Here is a 26,528-nt window from a genome sequence, read left to right on the forward strand (position 1 = left end):
AAGGATATAATATTAAAATAAGGAATGATCATGTTTACAGGAAAATAGATATTTTATATTTGATATCCAGAGCATATTTCATAAATGTTTGTGGAATCATTACCACAGAGATGCATCCCTCTTCATTCACGATGTCTCTAAAAATGTATAGTTTCCTATTCTTGCTTAACAGTTGGTATTTAAAAAAAACGGTTTTTGTTGTCTTTGTCACTTACAAACATGTTTGTATAGAATTTGATGCCATTCCAAAAATAAAAAGAGTTGTGAGGAAACACAGAAGAAGTACACAAAATAAACAATCAGCAGATTAACTGAACACAGATAAGGGTGTCAGCATTTGGTATAAAAGGAGGACAAAATTCCACCCAACTTTACGTCTAATTTAGAGAATCATCAGTGTGTTAAAAAATATTTCTCAATGCTTAAAGAAAATAACTTTAACTTTTCAACATCTACAATGCATGACATGGTTGAAAGATGAAAGTTTTTGCTGTAAAGATGAAGGATGGAAACCACTTTTAGATGTGCACAAACTGATTGTTTAGGCTACATTGCATGAGAACTAACATGCTATCATATGGCCTTTCAAGTGCATTAGAAAACTGCCTTTACTAAACACAGTCCATCGCTCCATCCAGAAATAGTACTTGAAACTGTTTCACACAACAAAAGAAGCCACATATTAATCATTCACATATGATTACGAAGACTGTGAACACATGCTTTACAGTCAGATGAGTAAACTTTTCAGTTGCTGTTTGCGAAAAGCTGACGTCTGGCTCTCTGTGCTAGACATAAGAAAGACCATCCAGATTGTCATCAGCAGAAGGTACAATAATCAGCTTCTGTGATGGTATGGGGGTGCATCAGAGTCCATAGCATGAATGACTACCATATGTGTGAAGGTACCACAGAGACAAAGATGTACATTGGAATTAGGGAAACATATGTTACCACACGTTAAAACATCAATACTGGCTCAACCAAAAAAAAAAAAAAAAAAAAATGTAATATTTTTGTCTTGACTCAATGTAAATTACTGATTTAGTTTAACCTGAAATGAAAATTTTAACTTCATATTAACTTTTGTAAGGAATGAGTTTTTTAACAGCACATTTTAATACAATACATACAAAGCTAAATAAATAAAAATAAAACTATAGCAGGTAGCGCTGCGACATATTGACAAAAGCACATTTAATTCTGCAACTTTATTCTAACTAACTGTCCAACTCTTGGGGTAATGCCAGTGGTGGTGGTGTGTGTCAGTCCCTGTACTGTCCTTCACATTCATGGTACCAACTTTGACATTCAGACAGAAGAAAACATTACAACAGTGTTGTCTAAATATAAACATAACACAGAAAGTAAAGCACGTAACTTGAATTTATATGGAAATGTGCATTTCCTTGGAGTCTTTGTGGTCTTTGCACTTCAATCTTTTAATTTGACTTTCCACTAAATTTTGTGGTTCAACAATTCTCATGATTTCAAGTTAATAAAATCAACAAAATTAAGTTTTTATTGTCAACAGCGCAATTAAGTGGAATTCATGTAATAAAGTATCTTACATCAACTACAGCCCAAATACACTCTTTAGAGTACATCAAAGCAAGATCTTCTCCTGGGAGGTAAGTACTTATTTTATCAGGACAATGCCAGACCTCATTCTGCACAACTTAAAACTTCAAAGACACAAAGTCTATATGTTTGACTTGCCTGAACATCTGAAAGTTTTTGTCATGTGCTTCATGGTATAAAAAGCAAACCTTAACAACAAAGGGAGACAAGAATTTTTTTCCTGTGGGCTTTGCCACAGCACATCTGGAAATGATCAGGGAGCCAGGGAGACCTGTCAGCTAGGCTGTAGCACTCATAGCAGGGCAAGACGAGCTGGGGGAGCGAAGGTTGTCATGGAGCCTCTTTGTCTGTCCAGACCCACCAGTCTCCCTTCTTTGCCTTGTCTTTTGGAGTTGCTGTGACAGAATAGAAATCTGGATTTTTGTAGATACTTAGCAGTTTTTTCAAGAGATGGCAGGTGAACAAGTTGAACTAAACCAGAGAAGAAAAGGAGAAACTCCTCTCCCTTTTCTTGTTTGCCTGTATGTGTATCTATCCACTCATTATTTCTCCACAAGGCAACCGTCCGCTTTGGGAGTTAGACGGATTAGGTGTATGTCTGCGGTGTGTGCATGTTTGTGTATCTGTTTAGGATGAACTTTGTCAGGAGAAAGTTAAGACACAAGTGGCTTGACAAAAAGGTTGACTTCATAAGTTGACACAATTTTAGACATTGAGTTATTAGTTGTTCTGAGTTTACTCACAGAATTACTGGTAGCAGAAACATTAGTGTTGTGGGTAGAAATGAATCCATCGATTTTGTCATAATTGTTGTCTTTGAAGGCTTTGCTGTAGTGTGCTCTATATTTGCCCAGGAGCCCCACACAGGAAACGATATCAGTTCCTGGAAAAAAACAAGAAAAGTAGGCCATGTATACAACACAAGAACACAACTGATTAGGCTGCTGTAACCTGTTATCCTATGTACACTGAGGCCAATAAGGCTTTGCAAAAAGATGCTGATGCTGCTGGAGTAGTGCTTCAAATATTAAAGCCACAAAAAATGTATTATGCATTTGAATATGCATTTCATTCCCTTTTTGGCCGAACAATGTGTTGATTCGGACATCAGAAATATGATAATGTATTTGATTGGCACAGTGGTTGTGTTCCTTTTTCACTGAATCCTCCACTTCATGGAGATTTTTTTTTGTTGTCATGTCATACAACTTTGTAGCCTCCTGCTCCTAAATATTTTCTTTTTTATCTGTCTGTTATCTACGATTATGCGTGGCACAGCCTTGGTCATTAACAGCAGCAATCTTAAATTCGATCGTTTTATCTCACAATCTCTGTTCCTTAAGCCTGGCTGCTCCCGCTGGTCACCTTGGCAACCTGCATCATTACCATTGCTCTCCTGCTCTTTATCTCCCTTTGTTGACTTTATTCCTGGCATGATCCACATTACTGGCACTGGACCTTTAAATAAACAATTTCTCTGCCTGTCTATCTCCTCAGGACACTCAGTCCACCAGTGTTCTGCCAGATGACAGTGGTTCTGTCTTGATGGACGACACTTCCAGCCAATGGTCAGCTGCAGCTGACACTGAGGAGGAGAGGAAAAGTGCCTTAGAGAAAAGCATGTACGTTTTCCTTTTTTGTTAATCACTGCAAACATCATTCATGCCATTCATCTCTTATAATTGTCATTGCAATATTGTTTTCATGCTTCTTTATAAAAAAAATGCACAAACAGAATTTTGTTTGAGTGCAACTGCAGAATATCATCAGAGAAAGGGACATTTTATAGATGGTTTTTATGAATGTATAAAACTAATTGTTTGGTTTAATGGTGGTACTAAAAGAGAAGTCAAGGGCTCATCTGTGTTATTATGATAGTAATGTTATCTGTGCCAAATATCAGTCTAGAAATCTATCAGCTGGACCAAAATAAGAAAATGATTTCATGATAAATTCTCCTTGAAAACAAAAATTGTTGCAATTGGAAAATTATTCAGTACATTTGGTTTTCACTTAGATACAGCACACATCACACTTCCAGTTGATGTTTCCACATGTTCACATTTGCAACGTGATGATGTTGACAGTTGCCACTCGAAACAAGACAGATGGCTTATGAGGAGGCAGGCTGGGGTGCCAAATTTAAAGGATAGTGTATGTGCACCCACTGCCATGGGCATATTTTCTAAACTGGAGGCATCATCTGTGAGGTCACAAATTAAGCACAAAAGTCTAAGCAGTGCATTTGATAATGTTGCTTAGCAGCAGGGTTGACTTAGCCTTAGGTCTTACTCTAACCCTAACCCACAGAATGAAAGAAGACCCCAGAAATGTACTCTCTTAGCTCACCAGTGACACTCACCATGGTAGGTTTAGATCAGAGGAACAGTTGTAGAGGTATCTCAATTTCTTAGAGCTATTCCCCCTGTGGCTTAAATAAATATTGTGTTCAGAAGAACAGGGACAGAGTTATGAAATAAACCTGTAAACCCTGACATAAGAAAAATTAAGAGAATGATAAGACCTTTAAACTTTGGACCTTTAAACAAAATCCAACCTTTTTTTGTGTGTTTGATAACCATTTGCAAAATTATTGTGTGGGTGGTGCAGAGGTCTCATAAACATGTTACAAACACATATGGAAATATATGGATTAATATGTAGAAAGACAACAAGAAAACATTATGCTTCCTGGCATGACTGTTGCATGAAGTGAAATACGTCATAATTTAAGAACAAATCACTAAAATTCCCTGCAGCTTTCAACCTGATAATCTCACAACCCTCTGCAGCTACTTTTACATTGTCAGGATTCTCTGCTCAGGTCATGTGGTGACATCTGAGCCTTGCACTTGTTCTTAAAGAGGCAGCAGAACATCACTGAATGTATGGAGTAGATACATATTTTACATGTTCTGCTTTTTGCTGACATTAAAAATTCTGCAAGTTATGGTAGTTAACTGAATTTATTTACTTGAAAATGCAAAAACTGAAAACTGTCTACATTTGTTCTGTGAATCCCACCAAATAATCCAAATTTTATTTAAAATTTCAATCTCTCAAGATTGCAATTTGGGAAAATGAACAAATTGAGCTATGTAGAATATATTTTTATATGTTTTTGCAAATAAGACAAGTATGGTAATGTATCTTAACACTGTTCTTCACTCATTTATATCTTTGCAGGTATGTGCTGAAGGAGCTTATCGAGACAGAAAAGTTCTATGTGACAGACCTGGGGCTCATAGTGGAGGTAAACCTCAGTCTGCCAGCTAAGAACACACAATCCACACCGACATAGTCATCCACTCTGTCAAAGAGAGCTTCAAATCCTAATGATCACAATCCCTCCACATTACTGCACACTTTTGTCTGCCTTCATCCCGCCGTCTCCAGCCTTAAGCAGATTTTATGAATTATGAACTTGAGGAGTATTATGCTGCAGGACTTTCCATCTCTTGTTTCTTTAAGTAGCACCAGATATTTTGGTTCAGAGACAAATTCTAATCTAAAAATCTAAAAGTTAATAAAAGCGCAGTAATTTGTGGTATGTGATAGCCACTCTCAGTGTAACAACTTAGCCTTATGGTGTTGCTCAGAGAATTTGTGTTCGCGTGAACAAGCAGGCATTAATAGTTTTGTCTTTCTCTTGCAGGGCTACATGGCAACAATGAGCACCAAAGGTGTGCCAGAGGACATGAAGGGAAAAGATAAGATTGTTTTTGGGAACATTCATCAAATATTTGACTGGCATAAAGAGTAGGTCCCTTAATGTTTTAAAAATATTTTCTGTAAAAATGTGTTTCAAATGCAGATAAAGTAAAAGGAAAACAGAAGATTTGCAGAGTAGTGTGTTTGTATATGAGTGGAGGGTGAAGGAACAAAAGTTCAGGAGGAAATTCTGAACTTCCGTTTTGCAGGATGATTGTATTTTTGTGTGTATGTGTGTATACATCTGTGTATGTTTCCTCTCTGTAGCTACTTCCTGGGAGAGCTGGAGAAGTGTTTGGCAGAGCCTGAAAGGCTGGCTCAGCTCTTTATTAAACATGTGAGTATGACTTCTTTGTAGGTACACACACATGCACATGCACAGGGACATGCATAACAGTGGGCGAGTCTGGGTCTGTTTCCTTCTGCTGTTTGGCGTGAAAGTTAAAAAAAAAAAAAAAAAAAAGAAAAAGGAAAGAAAACATTCAGAGCTCCTGTTTATATACCGCTGCACTTTCCTCCTCTCAGCTGCCAGCTTAGCTCCTTCCCCTTCCCTGTTACTGATGCATCTCAGTTAGGCTGTGTTTTTACAACAGTTCATACTGATAACACACACACAGTACACACTGGATGAACTCACAATGGCTGGACTAGTCAAGAGGAAAAAATACAAAAGCCAGAAAAGACAACAAGAACATGACAATGAAAAACAAATCTTCGGCTCAGGCTCTTTGATGTAAAAGCTTTTTTCCACCCAAAAGTCTAACCTATGTGAGATCTGAGAATGAAGCAGAGAGATGTGCTGTACACACACACACACACACACACACAAATAAAAAAAAAAAAAAAAAAGTTTATTGTTCTTGGAATAGAATAGAGCCAGAATCAGTATAAGGTCACACAGGACTTAAACAATGCGGGAAATTAGATTTCTATGTATTAGCTAATTGGCGGCACATGCAGACTAGGTTGACACGATGGATCATTTAAGCAATTTGACTTTGCTTCTTGTTTAAATACAATTAAATCTAAACCCTCTTTCTGTTTTTTGCTATATTCACTCTGCCGTGCCGCCACTCTTTCCACAATCCAAAGAGGCTCAGCCCACTGGATAATCAACTCAAAAAGCCTGCGAGGGAATAAAGAAACTTGTAACTGAACTAAGCATGATGTCAAGCTGTGAAAACGAGCAGACTGGGAACATGGCCCTAATGAAAAGTAGAAGGCTTGATCCGCTTTTAACAAGAGTTGTCACCAATATGCAACATGTGCACTCACTTACACACATGCAACATGTAAACACATGTGAACACAGTGCTACTCAGGATCCTGGTAGAGACACAGAGTTGGCACACTGCCTCATACTTTAGCAGTGACTGCCTGCATTGTTACATGCAGCCCATACTCTAGGCTGCAGTTGCTAGGAGCAGTCTTATATTGACAGGTTGTAAATGGCTCTGGTTACACTGAGGGTAACCTGGGTAAATTATACATAACCTGATGCTCATTTACATGTAACTCCATTAGTTCTCTCAAGACTGCCACATCTACACTCCCAATGCCAATTAGTCACAGAGGAGTAGGCGCTACCAGACAGAGTCAGCTTCAAAGGCGCTGTACTGAGACAAATCATTATTGCACTGCTTCCTTTCATCCCAGCCTGCAACCAGAATGCTACACAATGAAAACAGTTTCTTTTGCTCACTTTTAGGGCCATTTCCATGTACTTAGAATGATATCAAAGATGTGTTTTGATGGTTGATGTAATGCACAAAAGCCCTCACCATTAGACAAAACACAACAACAAAACCAAAAATATAGCAACAAAGGACATTTATGACATAACACAAATCAAACACTATGATGTTTCACCATATAAAGTACTTCAAAAACATATTCAAACTACACCATGACAGAAAATAAAACATTTGAGTAAAGACAAGGACACCAAAAGCATGACAACAAAATACTAGCACATTTAAAAAATGAAAAAAACAAAAAAAAAAAACAAACAAAAAACAGCAATGATATTTCACAAACACAGTATTTCTGAAAACAGGACATTGCAGCAAACTCAAAAACAAAACAAAGCTATCACTCTTGGAAGCACAAGACACAAGATACAGACTTTACAAACAAAGCATTTCTAAAATGATGACATTAAAGAAAGCACAAGACAAAACAGAAAACAAAAAAACTTCAAGATACATGAAAATTTAATTAATTTAATTTCCATGTTATGTTTTCTGTCATTTTGTCATTTGAAATTATTGAAACTATTTGGATATATGTGTGTTGTGCTTTGTCCTCTTTGGGCTACTGTAGTTTCTGCTGGTTAGTAACAAAAGCTCAGTTGGGATGTTTTAGTTAAGTGATGTTTGTTTGGTTTGTGTTGCAGGAAAGGCGTCTGCACATGTATGTCATTTACTGTCAGAATAAACCCAAATCGGAGCACATCGTCTCAGAGTATATTGAGACTTATTTCGAGGTGAGAAACATTTAACATCTAGCTTTAAAATATTTTTTTTAAAATAAAGAAATAAGTCAGTTATATTATTTGTTTTCATCAAAGCCGGTCTGACCAGCAGATCCTGGCCTCTCAAGGTTGAGGTTAACAAGACACTTCATATGCATGAATGTTTTATGGACCTATATTATATTGGTATACATAAGATACATAGCTGCGTGGATCTCTTTTGAGCTGCTACTTCATTTTCACTGGCATTAAACACAAGACAAATAGACATATACAATATGATCCTGGCTGTTTATTGTCCTAGAGGGTTATATTATCCATCAGATGCTGTGTTCTGTGCTGTGGATGTCACATTAACTGGTGGTGTGTGTATCTGTCGCCGTTCTCAGGAGCTTCGACAGCAGCTGGGCCACAGGCTGCAGCTCAATGACCTGCTCATCAAACCTGTCCAAAGGATCATGAAGTACCAGCTTCTGCTCAAGGTGAAAAACAGGATACAGCTGCGCTGCTGACCACACACCAGCACCTGTGCACACATACCGAGCAGCCGTCATATTGAGCAGACTCAAAGCAGCGCCTGCCATGGCGTTGTAAACATACAAGCTGATGTAAACACCTTCTGTGCATAAACACGACACATGCTGAGCATATTTTCTATTCAGGCTACTTTCTTGCAGGAGAGTTAGAGGCAAATTACAAGATGATACTTCCTCCCTATGAGAGGATTCAAGCATTAATATGTACAAGTCTTTGAAGGTGATCATAAAATTACATTCCTGGTATAAAACTTTGCCTAAATCTAAAACTTTGCCCCTTAGAATTGTAATGAAAGGCGAGTTCAGCACCCATAAATACTCCTCCAGATGTCCTCACCTCAGTCTAGGCCGTAAACCTGGAATGCTCTGGTGACCATGTTGTGTTTATTTCAACAGGACTTCCTAAAGTATTACACCAAAGCTGGGATGGACACAGAGGAGTTGGAGGTGGGTGTCCTGAACATACATTTTCAGTGTGTTTTTTGGATGTACATAGCAAAATTTTGAGTACTGAGAGCAAATGTTACTTTTGTTTTGTAAATAGAAAGCAGTGGAAGTGATGTGCTTTGTGCCAAAGCGTTGCAATGACATGATGAATGTGGGCAGATTACAAGGCTTTGAGGTCAGTCTCAGGACAGTTGTTCCCAAAACAATCCTCCTGCTGAATATTTAGCCTCAGTTAAAACCCCCTCTGTAACTATTTCCTCTGTTTTGTTTCTATACCAGGGGAAGATTACAGCCCAGGGCAAACTGCTCCAGCAAGACACTTTCACTGTTACCGAGCAGGACAGCAGCTTCCTGTCTCGAGCCAAAGAGAGGCGAGTCTTCCTGTTTGAGCAGCTGGTCATCTTTAGTGAGCCCATCGACAGGAAGAAAGGCTTCTCCCTCCCTGGGTATACCTTTAAGAACAGCATCAAGGTAGGTGCTGAGGCAAAGGCACCCAAGTTTTGTTAGAAAAACATGAAAAACATGACAAAGTATAGCGTACTCCAAGGATCTAAGTTACACAACTGATTCACACCACAATAAATCTAGCTGAACTTAAAATGTTATGTAATTACTCAGTGTGGGCTTTAAAGAGTCTCACATGTGTTATTTAACAAGCAACTTAGCAGGAGGAAATTCTCCCAGGTGTTAGTCATATGTGATATGTTCCAGGTGAGCTGCCTGGGGGTGGAGCCCAGTGTGGATGGTGATGATGCACGTTTTGTTCTGACCTCACGCAATCCTGATGGGAGCGTGGTGCGCTTCCAGCTGCAGGCCGCCTCCCCTGAGATCTGCCGGGCCTGGGTCAATGATGTTGTTCAGATCTTGGAAAGCCAGCGCAACTTCCTCAATGGTATGTCCCAGGTCAGCTCTGGAGACTACTCCACAGCTCCTAAATCCATAAATAATGTTGCTTTCCATTTATTGTTTATATTCACTGTGAATTGTTCATTTAGTGTGAGTCTAAACTTTTTTTTCCTCATTTATGTGGCCTTATGGAAGCCTGCTACAGCTGGAGAAACTAGGTCAAATTCCAAGATAGTTTAGTTAAGATTTGCTGCAGCCAAATTCCAACATACAGTGTTTTGTTAGAATATTTGGAAACGATTTCATGCTTATTTTCCTCTTTTTTAAATTTTTTGCTAAATAATTGAATTGATTTAGTTTTCTTAAATCAACCTTTTATTTATTTATTTAGTTTTTTTATATGCTCATTTTAAATGTCATGCCTGCACAACATTGTCTGGATGGCAGCATACATCACTCCTAAACCTGTTTACTGTATATCAGCATATTCTGCATTAATACATTCTTTACATGAGTGCAAGTTACCCATGGCACGTGCACTAATGCACCCCCATAAAATCACAAACTAGAAGCACTCAGAGAATGTAGACCTCTGCCAAGTTATTGTTTTTTTTTTTTTTTTGACAGTGATTGTGGGCATTAGTTTTTAAATTCTAAGGGCAAAATTATCCCTATCGCCTCATTGACAGGTGCAAACCTACGTCACAGAGTCATACGACCATGTACAGCTTGAACTAAACCCCGCATCATACCAGCATCCGTGTTAAATTGTGCAACTTGTCTTCATATTTTAAGTTTTTTTTCGTTGATTTTTAATAGAAAATTATCCATAATATCTTACAGTTATATTGATACCTTCAGTGTCAAGGCTAGAAAAAGATATGAGGGGAAGCTGGCGGCAGTAGGACTAAAAGCATACCCTCATGTCTATCTGCCATCACACTGTAAAGGAGCTGCTAACGAGAAACATTGAGAACTTTACAAAAACCTTTTCATGGTATTTTTTTGTCATCTATTCAAAAGACAACCATATGTTTTAAACAGTAATGTCATAATAAATCCTTACTCACCAGTCACAAAATTATCGGAACAAACTGTCGAATATATCAAAGGACTCCAAGGTGTACCATCAGCATTGACACGCTAGTCAGTTATCACATTTTTCTGGGCTTTTGTTTCTTTTTCATAGTTCAAAAAGCAATTTCTTGTTGTCTGTGGAACAACTATGTTTATGGCAGCCAACCACAACACAACTTTTCAGCATATTTAAAGGAAACTACGAAAATGAAAGAAAAACCAGCATTGATGTTGAAAATCCAATCATGTTATGGTTTGGCAACCTTTTTTTTTTTTTTACTGGTGAAAGACCCGGATGTGACAAAGTTTATCGATGTTCCCTGATGGTTGCACCTGGCCTGCGGATGTAAGAATCCTTTAAAAAAAACATCCTGGATCAGGCGGTGATTGAGTTACCTCCAAAATCTAGTCACTTGTTCCTTAATCTATTTCAGAGGTTACCTATAAATTTAATCAAAATCTCTCTATTACTTTATGAGTTATGTTAATAACGGACAGACAGACATACAGACCAATGCTGCTGAAATGCAGTTTGAACTATGCACTGATTACAAACCAGATGGCAATTTTCCTCTTTAGCCCAGAGTCCCCTTAGTCCATATTGGAGTTCAGTTTAGATATTTGTCAAACCACAGTAAAAACTTTTACTTCACCTCCTTCCAAATGAAACAAAATCAGGTCCAGAGACTATCCCAAGATAATTTTTTCTTGACATGATAGAGTTTTAGCTTGAATTTGTGAATACAGACTGCATTCTCTGAAAAAGATTTTCAGAAATGTTCCTGAACCCATGCAGTAACATGCACTACCAAATCTTTTCTGCTTTTAATTCTGTATTGCCTAAGGGCTTGGAGATCATGACCATTAAAAATTATGTTTTAGTTGTGAAGAACAAATATTCTCAGTCTAAATTTACAGAGTATTGTAGGATTACAGACAGGCTTACATAACTTAAATACTGTTTATTAGGTTAACGGATTATGAAGGCACAACTTATTGATATTATGTAAACTACTTATACTTTAGTGACAAATATGTTGACATGTACAATTATAGATATTTATAAAGTGTTAAAACCTTATGTTTATTTGTTATAATGTCTCATGAATATGCTAACTAACTATAGAAATGATCAAAGAGGTTAGCTAAACTTTAAATAAATCTTCTATAACACATCATTCTTTTATTCTAGCAACAAATAAACTCATGTTTGTTTGGGGACTGCCCCATAAATAATAGATTATAATACAGTGTAGCATTGAAATGTTACTATTGCATTAAAATAAACTGTCTGGTCCCCAGAACAGTTGCCACCTGGATTTAACTAAACAAATACGTACTAGCCTCCTATTGGACAATTACTTATTAATTATCTTTCAGCTTGCAACAAGTTGTTTAACCCCAACTGATGCATTGAGTAGCTTCTCACTTCTTAAAAAAAACATGTAGAAAGACAAATATTGTGGTCGTGGAGAACATGTTAGTCTGTTTAAGAAAGGTCAAATCACTGGCATGCATCAAGCTGAGAAACATCTAAGGAGATTGCAGAAACTACTAAAACTGGGTTAAGTTAAATGTTAAATGCGTTATTAAAACTGGAAGGATAGTGGGGAACCATCGTCTTCCAGGAAGAAATGTGATCAGAAAAACATCCTGAATGATCACTTAAATCTTGTAGAACTGATGTAGAACTCAGGACTATGTTTATTAGTGAAAGTAAGAACCTTTCCACATAAACAGCAAAAATGAAACTCAAGGGCCTGGGACTGAACAGCTGTGTAGCCATAAGAAAACAATTAATCAGTGAGGCTAACTGGAGAAAAAGACTCAGATTTTCGAGGAAGAATAAAGATTGGACTCTGGAGCAATGGAAGAAAGTCATGTAGTCTGATCAGTCCAGATTTACCCTGCATCAGGGTAAGTAGAGAGTCAGATGAAGAGATGCACCCATCTTGCCTAGTGCCTACTGTACAAGCCTGTGGGGCAGTGCTAGGATCTGGGGTTGCTGCAGTTGGTCAGGTCTACATTTAGCTACATTATGAGCCCAAAGAATGAGGTCAGCTGACTACCTGAATATACTGAATGACCAGGTTATTTCTTAAATGGATTTTTTCTTCACTGGTAGCATGGGCTTATTCCAAGATGACAATGCCAGGATTCATCAGACATTAGACATCATTTTCTACCGAACCCCACTGAGAATCTTGGGGAGGTGTTGAAGAAGGCTCTGTGCAATGGTTAGACTCTCTCATCATCAATACAAGATCTTGGTAAAAATAATGCAACACTGGATGGAAATAAATGTTGTGTCATTACAGAGGCTTATTGCAACAATGCCACAGTGAATGCTGCTGTAATCAAAGCTAAATGCGGTCCAACAAAACATTAGTGTCTCTCTCTTTTTTTTTTTTTTGTGGAACCTTTTTTTTGGCAAAGTAGTGTATTTTTTTAGAACACAATAATTTTATTATCAACTAAATTTCAGTGGAAACAGATATTCTTATCTACTAATTCCATCTAACACAATGTATAAAACAATTAAATGCAGCTTCATAAAATTGTAATACCTAGTGTACTTCTCTTCTCTTTTTCAGCCTTACAGTCACCTATTGAGTATCAGCGACGAGAGAGCAAATCCAATAGCCTTGGCCGCAGCATGAGGCCCCCTATGTCTGCTACTAGCGCCCTGCGACCCCACTCATCTGCCTCTATTGACCGTCATAAGCTCCCCTCCCTCCACTCTCACAACACTTCTCTGCCTGCGCTCTACCTGCCAAGTCAAGGCCAGAGCCAAGGACCCAGCGAGACCTGTTCTTTGGGGGATGTAGGTGTCTTCAGCTCTAATTCACTATGCACAGTGATGCTATCCTGTAATAAGAGCCCACTCAAGCACAATGTTTCTGCTTTGCCTAGACACTGCTATGCCTGCTTATTGCTTAAGCTTCATGGCTGTTGGACGAGAATGTGGCAAAAATGAAAAACAGCAAATTGCATCGTGTGCATGCAATCCTGTACTGAGTGACTCACCTGTCCTTACCTGCATCTGCAGGCCACTGTGGTCCAGCCGTTCCCTGCTGACTCCCACACTGTCTCCCCATCGCACGTCCGGCTGGGCTTCACTGATCAGTCAAACTGTCAAACTGTGTCAAATGGGCTGTACACCCCAACCCCTCAAGGTGCACAGGTAGCGTATATGCATGTTTCTCTGGACAAATAGGAGCATGAATCTAACTGTGAAAATACAGTTATTATCACACAGCAGAACATTGTGCTTCTGAGATGTCAAGCAATCATTATTCAACAGCAGTACTGGGAAAAATTAATGAGAAAACAAGCCACAGAAAACAAACCACAGGGGAAAAAATTTTAGGCCATTGAGCAACATGCAATAATAATTCCAATTTGTTCCTTACTGTTAATTAAAAGATGAAAGACTTGAGTACATTGTGGCCATTTATTTCGACAAACATGCAATGGGGGGATTTGTTAAGTCATAAAAAGAGCTACCTCTCCCCCTATTGGATTAAAAATGTATATATATATATATATATATATATATATATATATATATATATATATATATATATATATATAGAGAGAGAGAGAGAGAGAGAGAGAGAGAGAGAGAGAGAGAGAGAGAGAGGATCAATTCATAAACAAAATACAACATTCCCAAAGCCAGTAATAGTAGTGATGTGTCGGCCAACTTTAGGTTATGATCAGCAGCATGTCCCTCTGTCATCACTGGACACTTGTCCTTAGGGACAGCACAGACAAACCAGGATTTGTTGTCCTATACCCCTGTCTCTGTTTACTTAGGCTGGACTGGCTTGAAACACAACAAACAGGATGTAGGCTAAGTCAGATGAGGAAGTCAGAGGAAGATGCCTATCAGAGTCAGATAATCCTTTCCCCTGTTTGTGCTGTGGTGAGCATCTACATTCCTGTAGATGAAGTAGTAGATATTTTTAGTTTGACACGATATATACATATATATAAAAATCTTATATTTTTAACACCTAAATGCATGAACAGGGCGGGAAACAAATGCTGCACTGTGTTCCTGTTGCAATAAAAACAGAATGGTTCCTTTTTAAGTTTATTAGTGGTATGATGAGTGTACCCTGTCTCCCCAGCAGAGAGCAGGAGAGGGCTGTCGCAGGGGCCAGGCTGTAGACGCTGGGAACCAGGCACTTCTGTCGGGCCCCTCAGCCGGGCGACGTCCCAGCAACCTTGCCCAGCTAGCTGAAGATGACCTCTGAACTCTGTGTTTCTCCTGGGTCAGGAGGAAAGCAGCTAATGCTACACCTGTGAAGAGAACACTTGACTACTGGTTGTTTATGCCAGAATGGATCCTTACTGGGTTCCTTTATGAAATCCAGAGGATTATGAAGGAACCTGATGTATGAACAAATTGTGGGCAGCAAATATAAAAACTGCTTGGCTCCTTTTTAAAGAGCCTCTCAAAGGGAGGTGATATGGCCTCAGTCACCAACAGTGTATATGAACAGCACCCAGCGGGATGCTTCTGGGCTCAGATTTATAGGATACTCCTTGTTATGACAGTTTCTGCTTTTTATCTTTTTTGGAGAGTTTGTATCCTGTACTATTCTCTCTTTGAAAGAGTAAGGAGAATTTGTTAGATGATTCCATTCCTAATTGGGGCAGTCACTGGAGTTACGTGTTTGCCTGAATGAATGTTTATGAAATTAATGCGTGGATGTGTTGTGTGTATGAGAGTGTGCAAGTTAGTAGCACTAACTCTGCTTGTAGCCTGTCAAATTTCTTTCTTTTTTTCTGAAGCCCCATTATGGAGACAAATACAGCTACATGTGTGTATTTTTTTAATTTCCCTGCTGAAAACAGAGTTTGCTGTTTATATATACAAGAACGGGAAAGGCAGAACACTTGATGTGAGCATGCCACAAGAACTTTCCTCACTGTAATTTCATTTGAAAGAAAAGAACTTTCTTTGTTGCCACAGTGCTGAGAGCCCCTGTGTGCTCTGATATTCTGTTTGACTGGACTCCCTTTGATCCGGACAAGAAGGCATGAGGGAGCCCCCCGGAGGTTTTCTGTGGGTATGACGTCACGTCAGATTTCTTTCTACTCTTTGGGCAACTCCTGAGGAGTTGCAAATGCATTCAAAGGGCCTGCTGTGCTGACCCAAAGTGCTGCATGAAACATCTCCTTGATTACTTAGTTGAACAATACTACTTTACCCAGATCTTTCTTTACAAGCTAAAGTGGGTTGTTTGGGATCTCGGGGACAGGAAACATTTAAAATGCATTGATTTAAACTAATATGAATAGTTTTATTAATCCACTGTTGTCACGTCAAGGCTGTGCACCATTTCTATAATCTCTGTTAACTTTTGCCCTCATGGACTAAATACTGTACAGTAAATACCATAGAGCAATCATACACTGCTACTTGTAAGATGAAGAATGACCCAGGTATTATAAAAAAAATGTTACCATTTCAGATCTGCATGTCCCCTACTTCTCAAAAGTGCCAAAAACAGCTGCAGCTCATCACTTAAATGTTTCACGCTCTTACACGCTACACTGTAGTTGGCCACTAAGCTTACAAAACAAAAAGATAAGAAAAGAACAGCAGATTAAAAAGGGAGGTCTGCTCTTTTTTTGTGGCCATTAGAGGCCCCGTGTGTCGGATCATACAGCTTCACCAAAGATCAATGGGCTTCAAATTTTAGAGTGCACACTGAAGCCGCTTGACAGCCTGTCCCTCCCCCCCCCGAAATGATCATATTAATATTTGAAAAACAAACATAAAATCAATCATTTAATTAAAAGGAAATTGAAATGTGCCATGTGATTATTTTTAACCATGTCACAGACTCCAGTGGCAAACTATGTGAAATGCTGAGTTTTCATGGGAATTACTGATCTAGCAGTTTTGCATGTAACACAAAGGAATACCACTGCAGAGATCCCAAGTCGTGGATGTAAAACCAAGAGAGGGTTGGTTAATGTCACATTTGACTGAGTAGAAACAGGTGTATCATATCAAATAAAGTGTCTTTTTGAAACTGAATGCATTGTTTGTTTCTCTCTGCAATCTTTTTTTTTTTTAGCAGTTTATGATTTTTTTTATTTAATGATAACTGCTGCATTTAATATTTTTTTCTCTTTTGACAGTGAAGTTTAAATTAGCCTCAGTGGGCTTTACAGTTTGTATAACATTGATTGTGTATACTACTAATTCTGATTACAGTTAGTGGAAGTAACAGTGGAGGTAAAGTATTCAATTTGCAGTGGAGTTCAACAGACTCCACTGTGGAACCTCCAACAAAGACAAAGCATTTTGCTTGCTTTTGCATCCTACTTGAGGAAGTTCAAACAGGATGAAAAACAAAAGGAAGAAACCCCTGGATGAGCAGACATCTGGTTGGCTGCCCTCCGAATAAAGCCCCATTCTGGGCAGTAAAGCAGGGCCCATCGTAACACGACTGTGATATATGGAGGTTTGGGGCGGGAGGGGTATTAACTTTCACAAGGGTGCAAAATCAAAGGGAGTTCCTGTCACCACTGAGGGGGTCTCAGCAACAGGGGTCCCATTCACAGGGAATTCCTCTCCGCTGCCCTCTGTTGCATCTGTTGACTCAATCTTCTTTATTGAGAGAAAGAAAACACTCATTAAAAGCCACATGACTGTGAACTTGATTGCAGCAGGCGAGACAAACAGCCCCATCAATGGGATGAGTATTTACTTTGAGGTGTGAAGATCTTTGAACAGCCCACCATGTTAGGGCTTCTTTAGGAGCTTCTTCCTTCACACCAACATCACAATGAACAGCATTTGTATCCTGAAGGCAATCAAATTATCATTTAAATAAAATGTTAGATCTTTTATGTTCTCTGGGATGCTATTAGAAATTCACACATTTATTAGATGTACTGGTGAGAAGGTAAAATCACTGACTCTGGCTGTATATTTTGCCACAGCTGACAGGATGTAAGACAAAAACTACTAGAAAAAAAAGAGACATTGTTTCCATGACAATGTTTATTAAAATTTACATGCTGCCAAAATTCCAAATAAAATTGTTCATAATATTTATACATAGTTTACAAAGAACTTTAAGATTTAAAATGTATGCTAATCTGTAGGAATGTTTTTTCACGTTGATGCGTAACAGCAGATACATTTATAATCATGTTAACATAAAAAAAAACCTACTTTGATTTTGTTTTTAAATTACAATCTTAGTTATCAGTAGGAACACATCCAATGTAAACTTAGCATTTGAGAGGGAAACAAAAGTTGTTCTGCTTCAACTTTTGGCTGTTACTAAGGCAAACATTTCTTTCCAACATAGTAAGGGAAACCTTTTTAAAATTTTTCTCATGTCGGGGCAAAATCCAAATGGATAAAATATTTACATCATGAAGGTTGAGAAAAATAGATTTTCCACATCAGTCTGAATTTAAATAAAATTTAAATCATTAAAAGGCAGAAAATCAGATTCATTTCCAGGTGAAATCTGTTGAAAGTACACGGACTATCACTTAAAAATGGTTCAAGTATTTTTCTTTTTTTTTCTTTATTTCTTTCTCTTTTTTTAAAGGTGCATTGCTTCAAACAACACACAATTGTTTTATACTCAGAATTTTACTCACTAAATATATTTATATGGTTCTACTTCAGTTAAAGCAGGGCTTTGACAAGAAAAAAAAAAGAAGATTCAGGGAGCGTGGTGCTTACCCTCTAGTGCAAACCTATGGCAGTAATTGTGAGTCACACAGTCTGGTCATTGTTGCTTTTTATTACTAAAAGGAAGACCACAAAGATTACTCTCGCTTAATATTGGTTAGCAGAGGGTCCGTACTCTGTGATGGTTGACCAGACCGACCCTTCCTGGTCTGGTGGGTCTTGACATGTTTGGAGAGGTGGTCACTCCTCATGAATCTCTTGCCGCACTGCTGGCATCCAAAACGCTTCTCTCCGGTGTGTGTGCGGAGGTGCCGCTGTAGCTCATCTGAACGGGTGAAGCTTTTACCACAGAAGAGCCAGTTACAGATGAAGGGCCTCTCCCCAGCATGCCAGCGCAGATGTGCCTTCAGGTGAGATGTCTTCTTGTATACTTTACCACATTCTGGGATGTGACAGATGTGCAGTCTCTTCTTCCCAAACTCTAACCCCCCACCATTTGCTTGGCAGTTGGGGCATTTGCAGCGTCGGCAGCGGCGCGTGGAGCTCAGCAGACCCTTGGAGGTGCCCTGGAGAAGAGCAGCTATCTGTGTCTGGTGACCCAAAACCAGCTGCCTACCCAGGGAAAAGGGATGGTTGGCAGGGGTGGCGTTGGTTTGGGGTAAGCTCCACCACTGCTGCCCTTCGTCCACATGGCTTCCAGACAGATGATGCCTGGCTGAGGAATTCTGGAGGAAGCTGGGGAAGTTTTGTCCCACACTGTTGTGCTGAGGATAATAGGGGCTGCTGGTCTGTGGTTGTGAGGGCAACACTTTAACAGGGGAAAGTTCAAAGGAGTAGGATGATGCAGGTTCAGCTGGAGGGGTGAGAGGCAGCTCGTGGTGGTGGTGATGGGGGTGATGATGATGATGATGACCCAGGCCAGACTGCATGTGTCCAGGGAACTGCACCTTGGGCACTGTGAAGGTCATCTGGTGTGTGCTGAGGGCCGTGCTGGGTGCCATGTCATTACTCCAAAGCTGAAACATTCCAGATGTGGAGCTGACGGTGCCTTCATAGGGGAACTGGGAGCCCTCTGAGCCCATAGTGCTTCCCACCTGCCAGGCCTGGCTGCAGCTAGTAGCCAGGAAGGAGAGGGCGTTAGGTGGTCCCTCTGGGGAGGAGCTGGGTGTCCGGTCCTGTGTGGTGATATACAAACACACATCAGGTTAAATAGGCCAAGTGTGAGATAAAGAAAAGTTTAAAAACTTCTGTTATATTAAGATAAGCACATATTTACTCACAAAACTGACAAAAATAAGCATGTTTGCAACTCAAAGTTTTACAAAAATCACTTAAAATAGTTTATCCTCTAATTATCTGTCCCAAGAGGAACGGCAAAAAAGTACAAACTATCTAAAATATCCCTTCATCAAGTTGAAAGATACCAAAATATACGTGCTCACTCACACATCGTGAAGCTAAACACATGCAGGACACAAATCTGCTTTGCATAAAAGAAAGTGACCACAGAACAAACCTGTAAAAAGGTGTGCAAAAAGTTGTCAGTCCTTTGTATCGTCAGCGCAGCCATCTGTCCTCGCGCTCCTTCTCCACGCACCGGCAACACAAACTGCGCCGAGAAGCGACGACGCGCACAAATCTAAAGTACAGCTGACGGCGAGGGAGGAAAATATGCTCACATTCGGATTTTTTTAAAGAACTCCGACACTGAACTGGTATCACTGGGATATCCAGCTTCATTCAAAAGTCCCTCTGTCCAGCAGGTGAATATTTTCAGTCCAAATCACTTGGTGTTGAAGCAGCTGAAGGAAGTTGAGTGGCAGAGAGGCGCGCAGTAAATCCGTGCGATCATCTCAAAGCGCCTGAGCTGCATCTTCTCTTTATAGAGAGTAAAGATCCTCTCAACGGGGTCTCCAGTATGATGCAGGCGAGCCCGTCAATTGAAAGGAGATGAGTGGGAGAAAGGAGGGGGGGTTTGTTAGGTGAAGGGGTGGGCTACTCATAATTTCACTCAATAACAACCAAATGCTGACCCCGGGATCTGACGCCTCCTCCAATTGTTCTGAAAAAAGACTTGTGGCCTGATAAGAATTAAACAGATTTCTTCTTTTCACAACACCACACAGTATACCTTCACTGGACGTCTTGTGTCATGCTTTTTGATTTAAAAATAAACCAGCACTGCCACTATCATGAGTAAAAAAAAATAATTTCAGCAAATTTCCTCCACATTTGTTCAAGAACAAAATGCTTATTCTGTTAAAAGATCTAAGATTTGCAGAGCCACCTAGGTGAAAAATATTTCTCACTCTGGGAGTATTTGCATACTGTTTTAACTCCTTTGTGGGAGTTCAAGTAAAGATAGAAAATAAATTCACTTTTATTTTTGGCAACCATCAGTTATGCAGTGTTATGTGAAAAGGTGGGCAAACAGATCTTGAGGCAACTCCCAGAAAGACAAAAAATCATCACAGGTTCAGTCACAACAGCTTAATTTCCTTTTTTTTATGACGCAAAGGGGAATGAATACGGAGACTTTATCCTGCTTGCAAAGAAAATGAATGAAAAACTAAGTAATTTGATGTAATTAGATTTTATTTCCAGGAAAATGTTTATGTCTGCACGTGCTCACAGCAGCCCGGTTTGGCAGGCTTAAGGATCCCACACTGAGGAAAGTCACAATATTTTCCCATCACAAAGCTAATTGATAAAACTCAATCAAAGACTCCTGAGTTCTCACCAGTAGGTGACATGTCAAATAGGCTGCCCTGTGTGACATTCTCACATTTCAGAGTTCAAGTAGAGGCCGCTTTAGATCTGCTCCATTAAATGCAGATTGAAGCTTAATCTCATTCTGTAAGTCTGTTCACCATTACAATGTTAAGAGTTTAAATCCAGGCTGGGAACCTGTTTCTCATGTAAATTCCTGGTTCCTTACTTATCTGCTCCTCACTGTTTTCCAGGCTGTGATCCTTAAATAAACACACCCCAAGGAGAAGCCACCTGAAATTAGAAATAATTTAAACATAAAAAATAAAATAATCATTTAGACATATAATATATAGCAATGTGATGTTTCTTTTATCACACCAAAGCTCTGATTACATCAAGATCAATCTTAAAAAAAGATAATCTTGTAATACTATAATTTGGTTAGGACCTCTTTTGAAGTTAAGATGAACAGACCTCACTGTGAAACACAAAATTTCTTCAGATTCACAATAACATGTAGATTTAAGTTGCAGCCACGTTAATAAAACATTGTGTTTATTTCAGGTGGAGACAAAATCTGCTTATTTATTAATCAATATATTTACTTATACAAATTTTAAAATATATTTTTTATATATAAAATACTGCACTTTCAAAAAAAGAAGTAAAAAACATGGGAAAATGCATTTAATGAATCCTGAAATGTATCTCATATCTCATGTTTGAAATTCTTTTAGCAAGCAGAGACTGCAACTAAACAGGTTTTTTTGTGATAAATTCTCACCATGCAGGTTGTAATAAATTTAATAGGCACATTTGAATGAAGGAATATGAGTCTAATTCCAAAATAAAGTGAACGTTTTGGATTACAGAAAACAGCAGTAAAGGCAAGCATTGAGGAGGACATGAAAAAACAAGAGTGTATCTTGGAGGCTGAGGTGTACTGTGTCTGCGGTTTATTACGGAGCAGAAGTTGTTAATTACCCTGATTCTTATTTCCTGTCCCCTCTCCCCCACGCCACCCCACCCCCACTGTACTGCCTCCCAGATGAGTGTCTTTGAAGTGCAAAGTACTCTCTCCTCACTTTGAACTGTGAAAACAATGCTCATGTGGTGGTGCTTACCTTCCCCATGTTACCTAATTTAAATAGACCTGGATAAGGCTTCTACGGTATTCAAGGGAAAATTAATTTCCAGAGAAAGAGGTCCCTGTGTTCATTAAACAGCTGGTGAGACTGCCAGTAATCAGGCCCACTCTGTCATGCACTGCACGCTGCTCTGGGTGGCTACCAGCAGCTTCAAAACTGACACAGACTGAAATCCCAACAAGATGATGCAGATGTTCTCATGCACCTATTTCTCAATAGCAAACGCATCCAAGAAAGTAAAACAACAGTTTTAAAACTCTGCAGGGCTTTTTGTGCTCTGAAATCACCTCATCTTGGAGAACATTCATTCTCAAATCTTCTGCCTGTTTTTATATGGAGCACAAATGGTGTTGTTTGTGTTGCAGAGACAATCTTTCTCTTAAGCTGAGCATTGAATATGCAAGTGAGGACTCAAGCTGTTTTTTCTTTCTTTTCTTTTCATTTTTTTATCATGCCTGGGGGGGCAGTTTAAAAGCCTCAGATCACTAAATTGTCCCAGCTGTCTTGACCATCTGCACTTGAAAAGCACTGCCACAGAGAAGAACAGTCTTTGTGCTGGTGGCCATGTCAAAAAGCCAGTTTTACAGCTCTGTGCTGACTCAATGGTCCTCATGTGACAAATGTGGCCTAATGGATGAGACAGACAGACAGTGTGTAAAAGCCTCCTGCTAACTGCAGTGCTTCACTCTTTAACCATTCAACAAGCAGAGACAAGACAAGATGGGTTTTAATTACCTTGACAATTAGTTTCTTTGGGATGAAGCGCAACACTAACAGCTGGACTTCACTGTGCAACAACTTGGAGTATTATTAGGTTAGAAATGCATGACTGCTTCACCGTTTTTCATGGATAGCACTCTGGTCAACAGCATTTGTTTGAAATGTTCTTTATAAATAAGTGACTTGCTCCATCTTGCATCATATTTATAAGTATCGTCTCACATTCAGAGCCACTTTAAGGCTTTTTGATTTAACAAAAACATAAAGCACAACATTCTTAACTTTTTTCCGACTCAACTCATTTTAGTTAGAGCTGGTTCTTTAACAAGAGCTTCTCTCATCCAGTCATTTAGCGTTTTTCTTCATTTAATACAGTTTTATTTTTCAGAACATGTGAAAAGCTGGTTTCTTTTATTTCCTTTTATTTCTAAAATAGCTTTAGAGGTACATCTCACCAAATTACACATAATAGTTTGGTGATGAAAAGTACAATAAATCTACAAAAATCTAAATCAATAACAGATTAATAGATTTGCAGCCCTTGATATTATTTGCATTGTTCCTTGCTTTTGAGACATTATAACTCATGTGTTTCAATTTAGTTTAGATTAGTCTTACAGTGAAATGAAACTTGCATAATTACAGTTACAATATTTTTGCATTGCTTCTTAGATCTGTAGAGATCCCCACCCCTTTAGCACAGTTTACATTGCTAGACGTGCGAGAAGCAGAAAACTATAATAATTCCCCCATCTCATGTCCGTTAGCATGTACGAAAACCCCAAAATCTCCAGTCTTGGGCAGACACAGGCAGACAGTACTCATCTCCACTTGTCAAAGAAAACTTTTATCAATACCAAGAGCACTTGAAGTTTGTTTGCATTTTGTTTTCCAGCACTCTTAACAACTTCAGAAGTCAGATCACAGGAGTATCTGATCAAAGCGCTTCGTGGTTAGTTCTGGAAACACAGGAGTGCTACGCCACGCTTTGATACTCCACATCAATATTTCAATTCAACAATCACTTGACATGCACCCATACTCCCAGAGACGAAAGACGAAAGGGGAGAGTGGAGAGAGATCCTGAGGAGACGGAAGGGGTTTGTGAAGTACAGTAAAAGAAGTGGGTTGAAGAAATCACGGCCTTCTTCACCTTTGGATAAATAATAATACTTTTTACTTCATTAATCCCAATTGGGAAATTTGGATCTGCATTTGACCCTAGATTTAGCAGAAAGCAGGGGGCTGCCATGTTTCAGTGCCTAGGAAGCAGTTGGGAGGGGTCAAGTGATTTGCTCATGGGCCCACAGTGATTCACCTCTGTTGACACATTATGGACTCAAACCTGGGTTCTCCAGACCTAAGCCCAGCTCTGTAACCACTAAGCTACCACTCCCTCCAAATGCAAATAAACTGCACTGAGATGACCAACACTACATGTCTAATGTATTAAAGTCTGCTGAAGGCCAGGGATTTATCAAGCAACATAACACCAAGACACTTTTTAAATATAAAGAAAACTTACACAAAAACAATCGAATCATGAAACTCACATGATTAACGAAAAGTCACATATAGTACATATATCAGTATTGAAGCACTTGTCACAGGCTAAAAGCCTGAGCAGAGGAGATGTTTCATGTTTTATCAAAGGAAAGTAGCGCAGGAACGCTGCTGTGATAAAAATGAATACAGTCCATCTGCCAAATGTCACTTTCATGGTACTTCATAATGATTTCATCATCTCAACAGGATATAACATGCTTTGATGGTTTTGGCCAATGACGTGTGGTGTTTGATCAGAAAAAGAAACTTATCGTAACGATGCATGACAGGAAACTAAGTCAATCAAGAAATAATAACTGTCACACAGCTTTCAAGGACTGAAATAAGTTTTTACTGCATCCTGTCACATGCAAATAAATTGAGTTGCGTAAAAAGTAGATTACTACAAAATGTGAGAGAATTACAGTGTTTAAACTATATTTTCAATTGGAAATGAGAAAAAAAGTTCAAAAAGTTTTTCCCAAAACCTACTCTTATGATTAAAACTTGTAAACAAAGAGCATGTTTCATAAGAAAAGACGAAGAGTTCCACTTCTCCAAAAGATTGGAGGGAAAAGAGTTTAACTATTAAAGAAGAGTGTGATTGTAAGATTTACAAAATCCACAGATAACTCAAAAGAAAAGAAAATATATATATATATATATATAGATATATATATATAACCCTTATATCAAGCAGTATAAAAATTATTTTGTTGTGGAAATCAATGCAAAGACTCACTTCTGAATGATATTATCAGGGATCACAGTTCATTACTTCATCCATGAATTAAAGTTAAAACTTTACCATGAAAACATGCAAAAAACAAAACAAAACAAACAAACAAAAAAAAACAAACAAACAAAAAAAACCCCACAAGATTGAGAATTACGTCCTGCTTTTTTAGGCCTGCTCTTGTTAAAACTGGATTAAGGCAAAAGAAAAACTGTCCTGAGGTCAGATGAAACAAAATAGATGATTCTCTGTAGAAGTTAGGACTTAAGTGGAGATGATTATTACAAGCACACAATTTAAAACACAGCACCAGTAACTTATTTTGGGGTGGATTACTGTACATATATTTTTTTTAACAATTTGTGCTATTTTTTGTTTGAAAAGTGCTTTTTAAATAAAATTTCATTATTATTTTTTTATTGTAAATTGCGCATCTGTGAAATTATTACTGGTTGTGACTGGTACGCACATTCTGCGTATATTACAACAATATTTGTAAGTGTATTAACAAAACCAAAAATATTCTCAGTTGATATTAATATTAATATTTTCAATTACTCCAAGTTTTTTGGGCCAAGTATTTTATGGCATCTTGTTAATCATCATTTAGCTGTGTCGTCTTTATCTAGTTGTCTGTCTTCATTTGTCATTTGTACATCAAAAACTCTAAGCCCCTTGTGTCAGACTTCTACAAACATGACCAGTAAGATTGATTTTGATCTGATTAAGCTGTCTTAGCATCTGTCAGTTGTCTGTCATCCTCTGTGAATTTCCTGTTGGTGTTTAAAGTATCCAGTCTGGCACTTCTTTTTGAGCATGATAAGTTTATGGTAATTTATTTCCCCAACACAGCATTTAAAATTAATGATAACTAATTTACCAAGAAAGAATGAATTGTTTATTCATGGGGTTCGCTGCGTAAATTCCCTAAAAAGATGAATTCCCCACAATTGCCTGTCTGCACAATGCCACATAAAATGAATAATAAAAAACCAGAGACAAAAGAAAAAAAGAAACAATGGGATCATCACCCACGAAGCATATATGAACACGTTCAGACAAAGACAAACACAGGTAAATAATTAGATCTAACACTTGACAATATTATTTACAGCCATCAAGTTAAGGTGGGTATTGTAGCATGCAGGGACTTCTGCCAGCTGATCTTAGTACTTTGTCTAGTGACTTAGGGAGATGTGAGCACCTGTCACAGTGATATTGATGTCTGATTTGAACCACTGTTGTGTTCATCGAAGGTAATAATAATAATAATAATAATAATAATAATAATAATAATAATAATAATAATAATAATAAA

General features: G+C 38.5%; 2 protein-coding genes across 5 annotated transcripts in view; one reads left to right on the forward strand and one right to left on the reverse strand.

The window, feature by feature from the left end:
• Positions 1-16,429, forward strand: part of arhgef25a (Rho guanine nucleotide exchange factor (GEF) 25a) — a 51,102-nt gene extending 34,673 nt beyond the window's left edge. For 3 of the 4 annotated variants that reach the window (XM_042003469.1, XM_042003470.1, XM_042003472.1), the window contains 13 exons: positions 3,079-3,203; positions 4,768-4,834; positions 5,237-5,340; positions 5,560-5,629; positions 7,688-7,777; positions 8,155-8,247; positions 8,698-8,748; positions 8,846-8,923; positions 9,028-9,219; positions 9,460-9,640; positions 13,266-13,495; positions 13,721-13,855; positions 14,808-16,429. In XM_042003469.1, the coding sequence (XP_041859403.1) occupies positions 3,079-3,203; positions 4,768-4,834; positions 5,237-5,340; positions 5,560-5,629; positions 7,688-7,777; positions 8,155-8,247; positions 8,698-8,748; positions 8,846-8,923; positions 9,028-9,219; positions 9,460-9,640; positions 13,266-13,495; positions 13,721-13,855; positions 14,808-14,933 (1,542 nt within the window). In that variant the 3' untranslated portion in view covers positions 14,934-16,429. The remainder of the gene's footprint in view (positions 1-3,078; positions 3,204-4,767; positions 4,835-5,236; positions 5,341-5,559; positions 5,630-7,687; positions 7,778-8,154; positions 8,248-8,697; positions 8,749-8,845; positions 8,924-9,027; positions 9,220-9,459; positions 9,641-13,265; positions 13,496-13,720; positions 13,856-14,807) is intronic. The other variant, XM_042003471.1, reaches the window with a different exon arrangement.
• Positions 16,430-17,699: 1,270 nt separating this feature from the next.
• sp5l (Sp5 transcription factor-like) lies at positions 17,700-20,236 on the reverse strand. Its single transcript, XM_042003903.1, has 2 exons — positions 19,866-20,236; positions 17,700-19,524 (listed from the first exon to the last, which is right to left on the reverse strand). The coding sequence occupies exons 1-2, from the start codon at positions 19,917-19,919 to the stop codon at positions 18,487-18,489; spliced, it is 1,092 nt and encodes a 363-aa protein (XP_041859837.1). The 5' UTR covers positions 19,920-20,236; the 3' UTR covers positions 17,700-18,486.
• Positions 20,237-26,528: the final 6,292 nt, after the last annotated feature.

The sequence above is a fragment of the Melanotaenia boesemani genome, chromosome 13, assembly GCF_017639745.1.
Source record: "Melanotaenia boesemani isolate fMelBoe1 chromosome 13, fMelBoe1.pri, whole genome shotgun sequence".
Taxonomy (NCBI): domain Eukaryota; kingdom Metazoa; phylum Chordata; class Actinopteri; order Atheriniformes; family Melanotaeniidae; genus Melanotaenia; species Melanotaenia boesemani.

Bases quoted from the DNA above. Each gene is read 5' to 3' on its own strand.
- sp5l (XM_042003903.1), bottom strand. From the start codon at position 19,919: ATGGCTGCGCTGACGATACAAAGGACTGACAACTTTTTGCACACCTTT. The intron at 19,525-19,865 runs GTTTGTTCTGTG...ATCACCACACAG, and splicing joins TTTTGCACACCTTTTTACAG to GACCGGACACCCAGCTCCTC.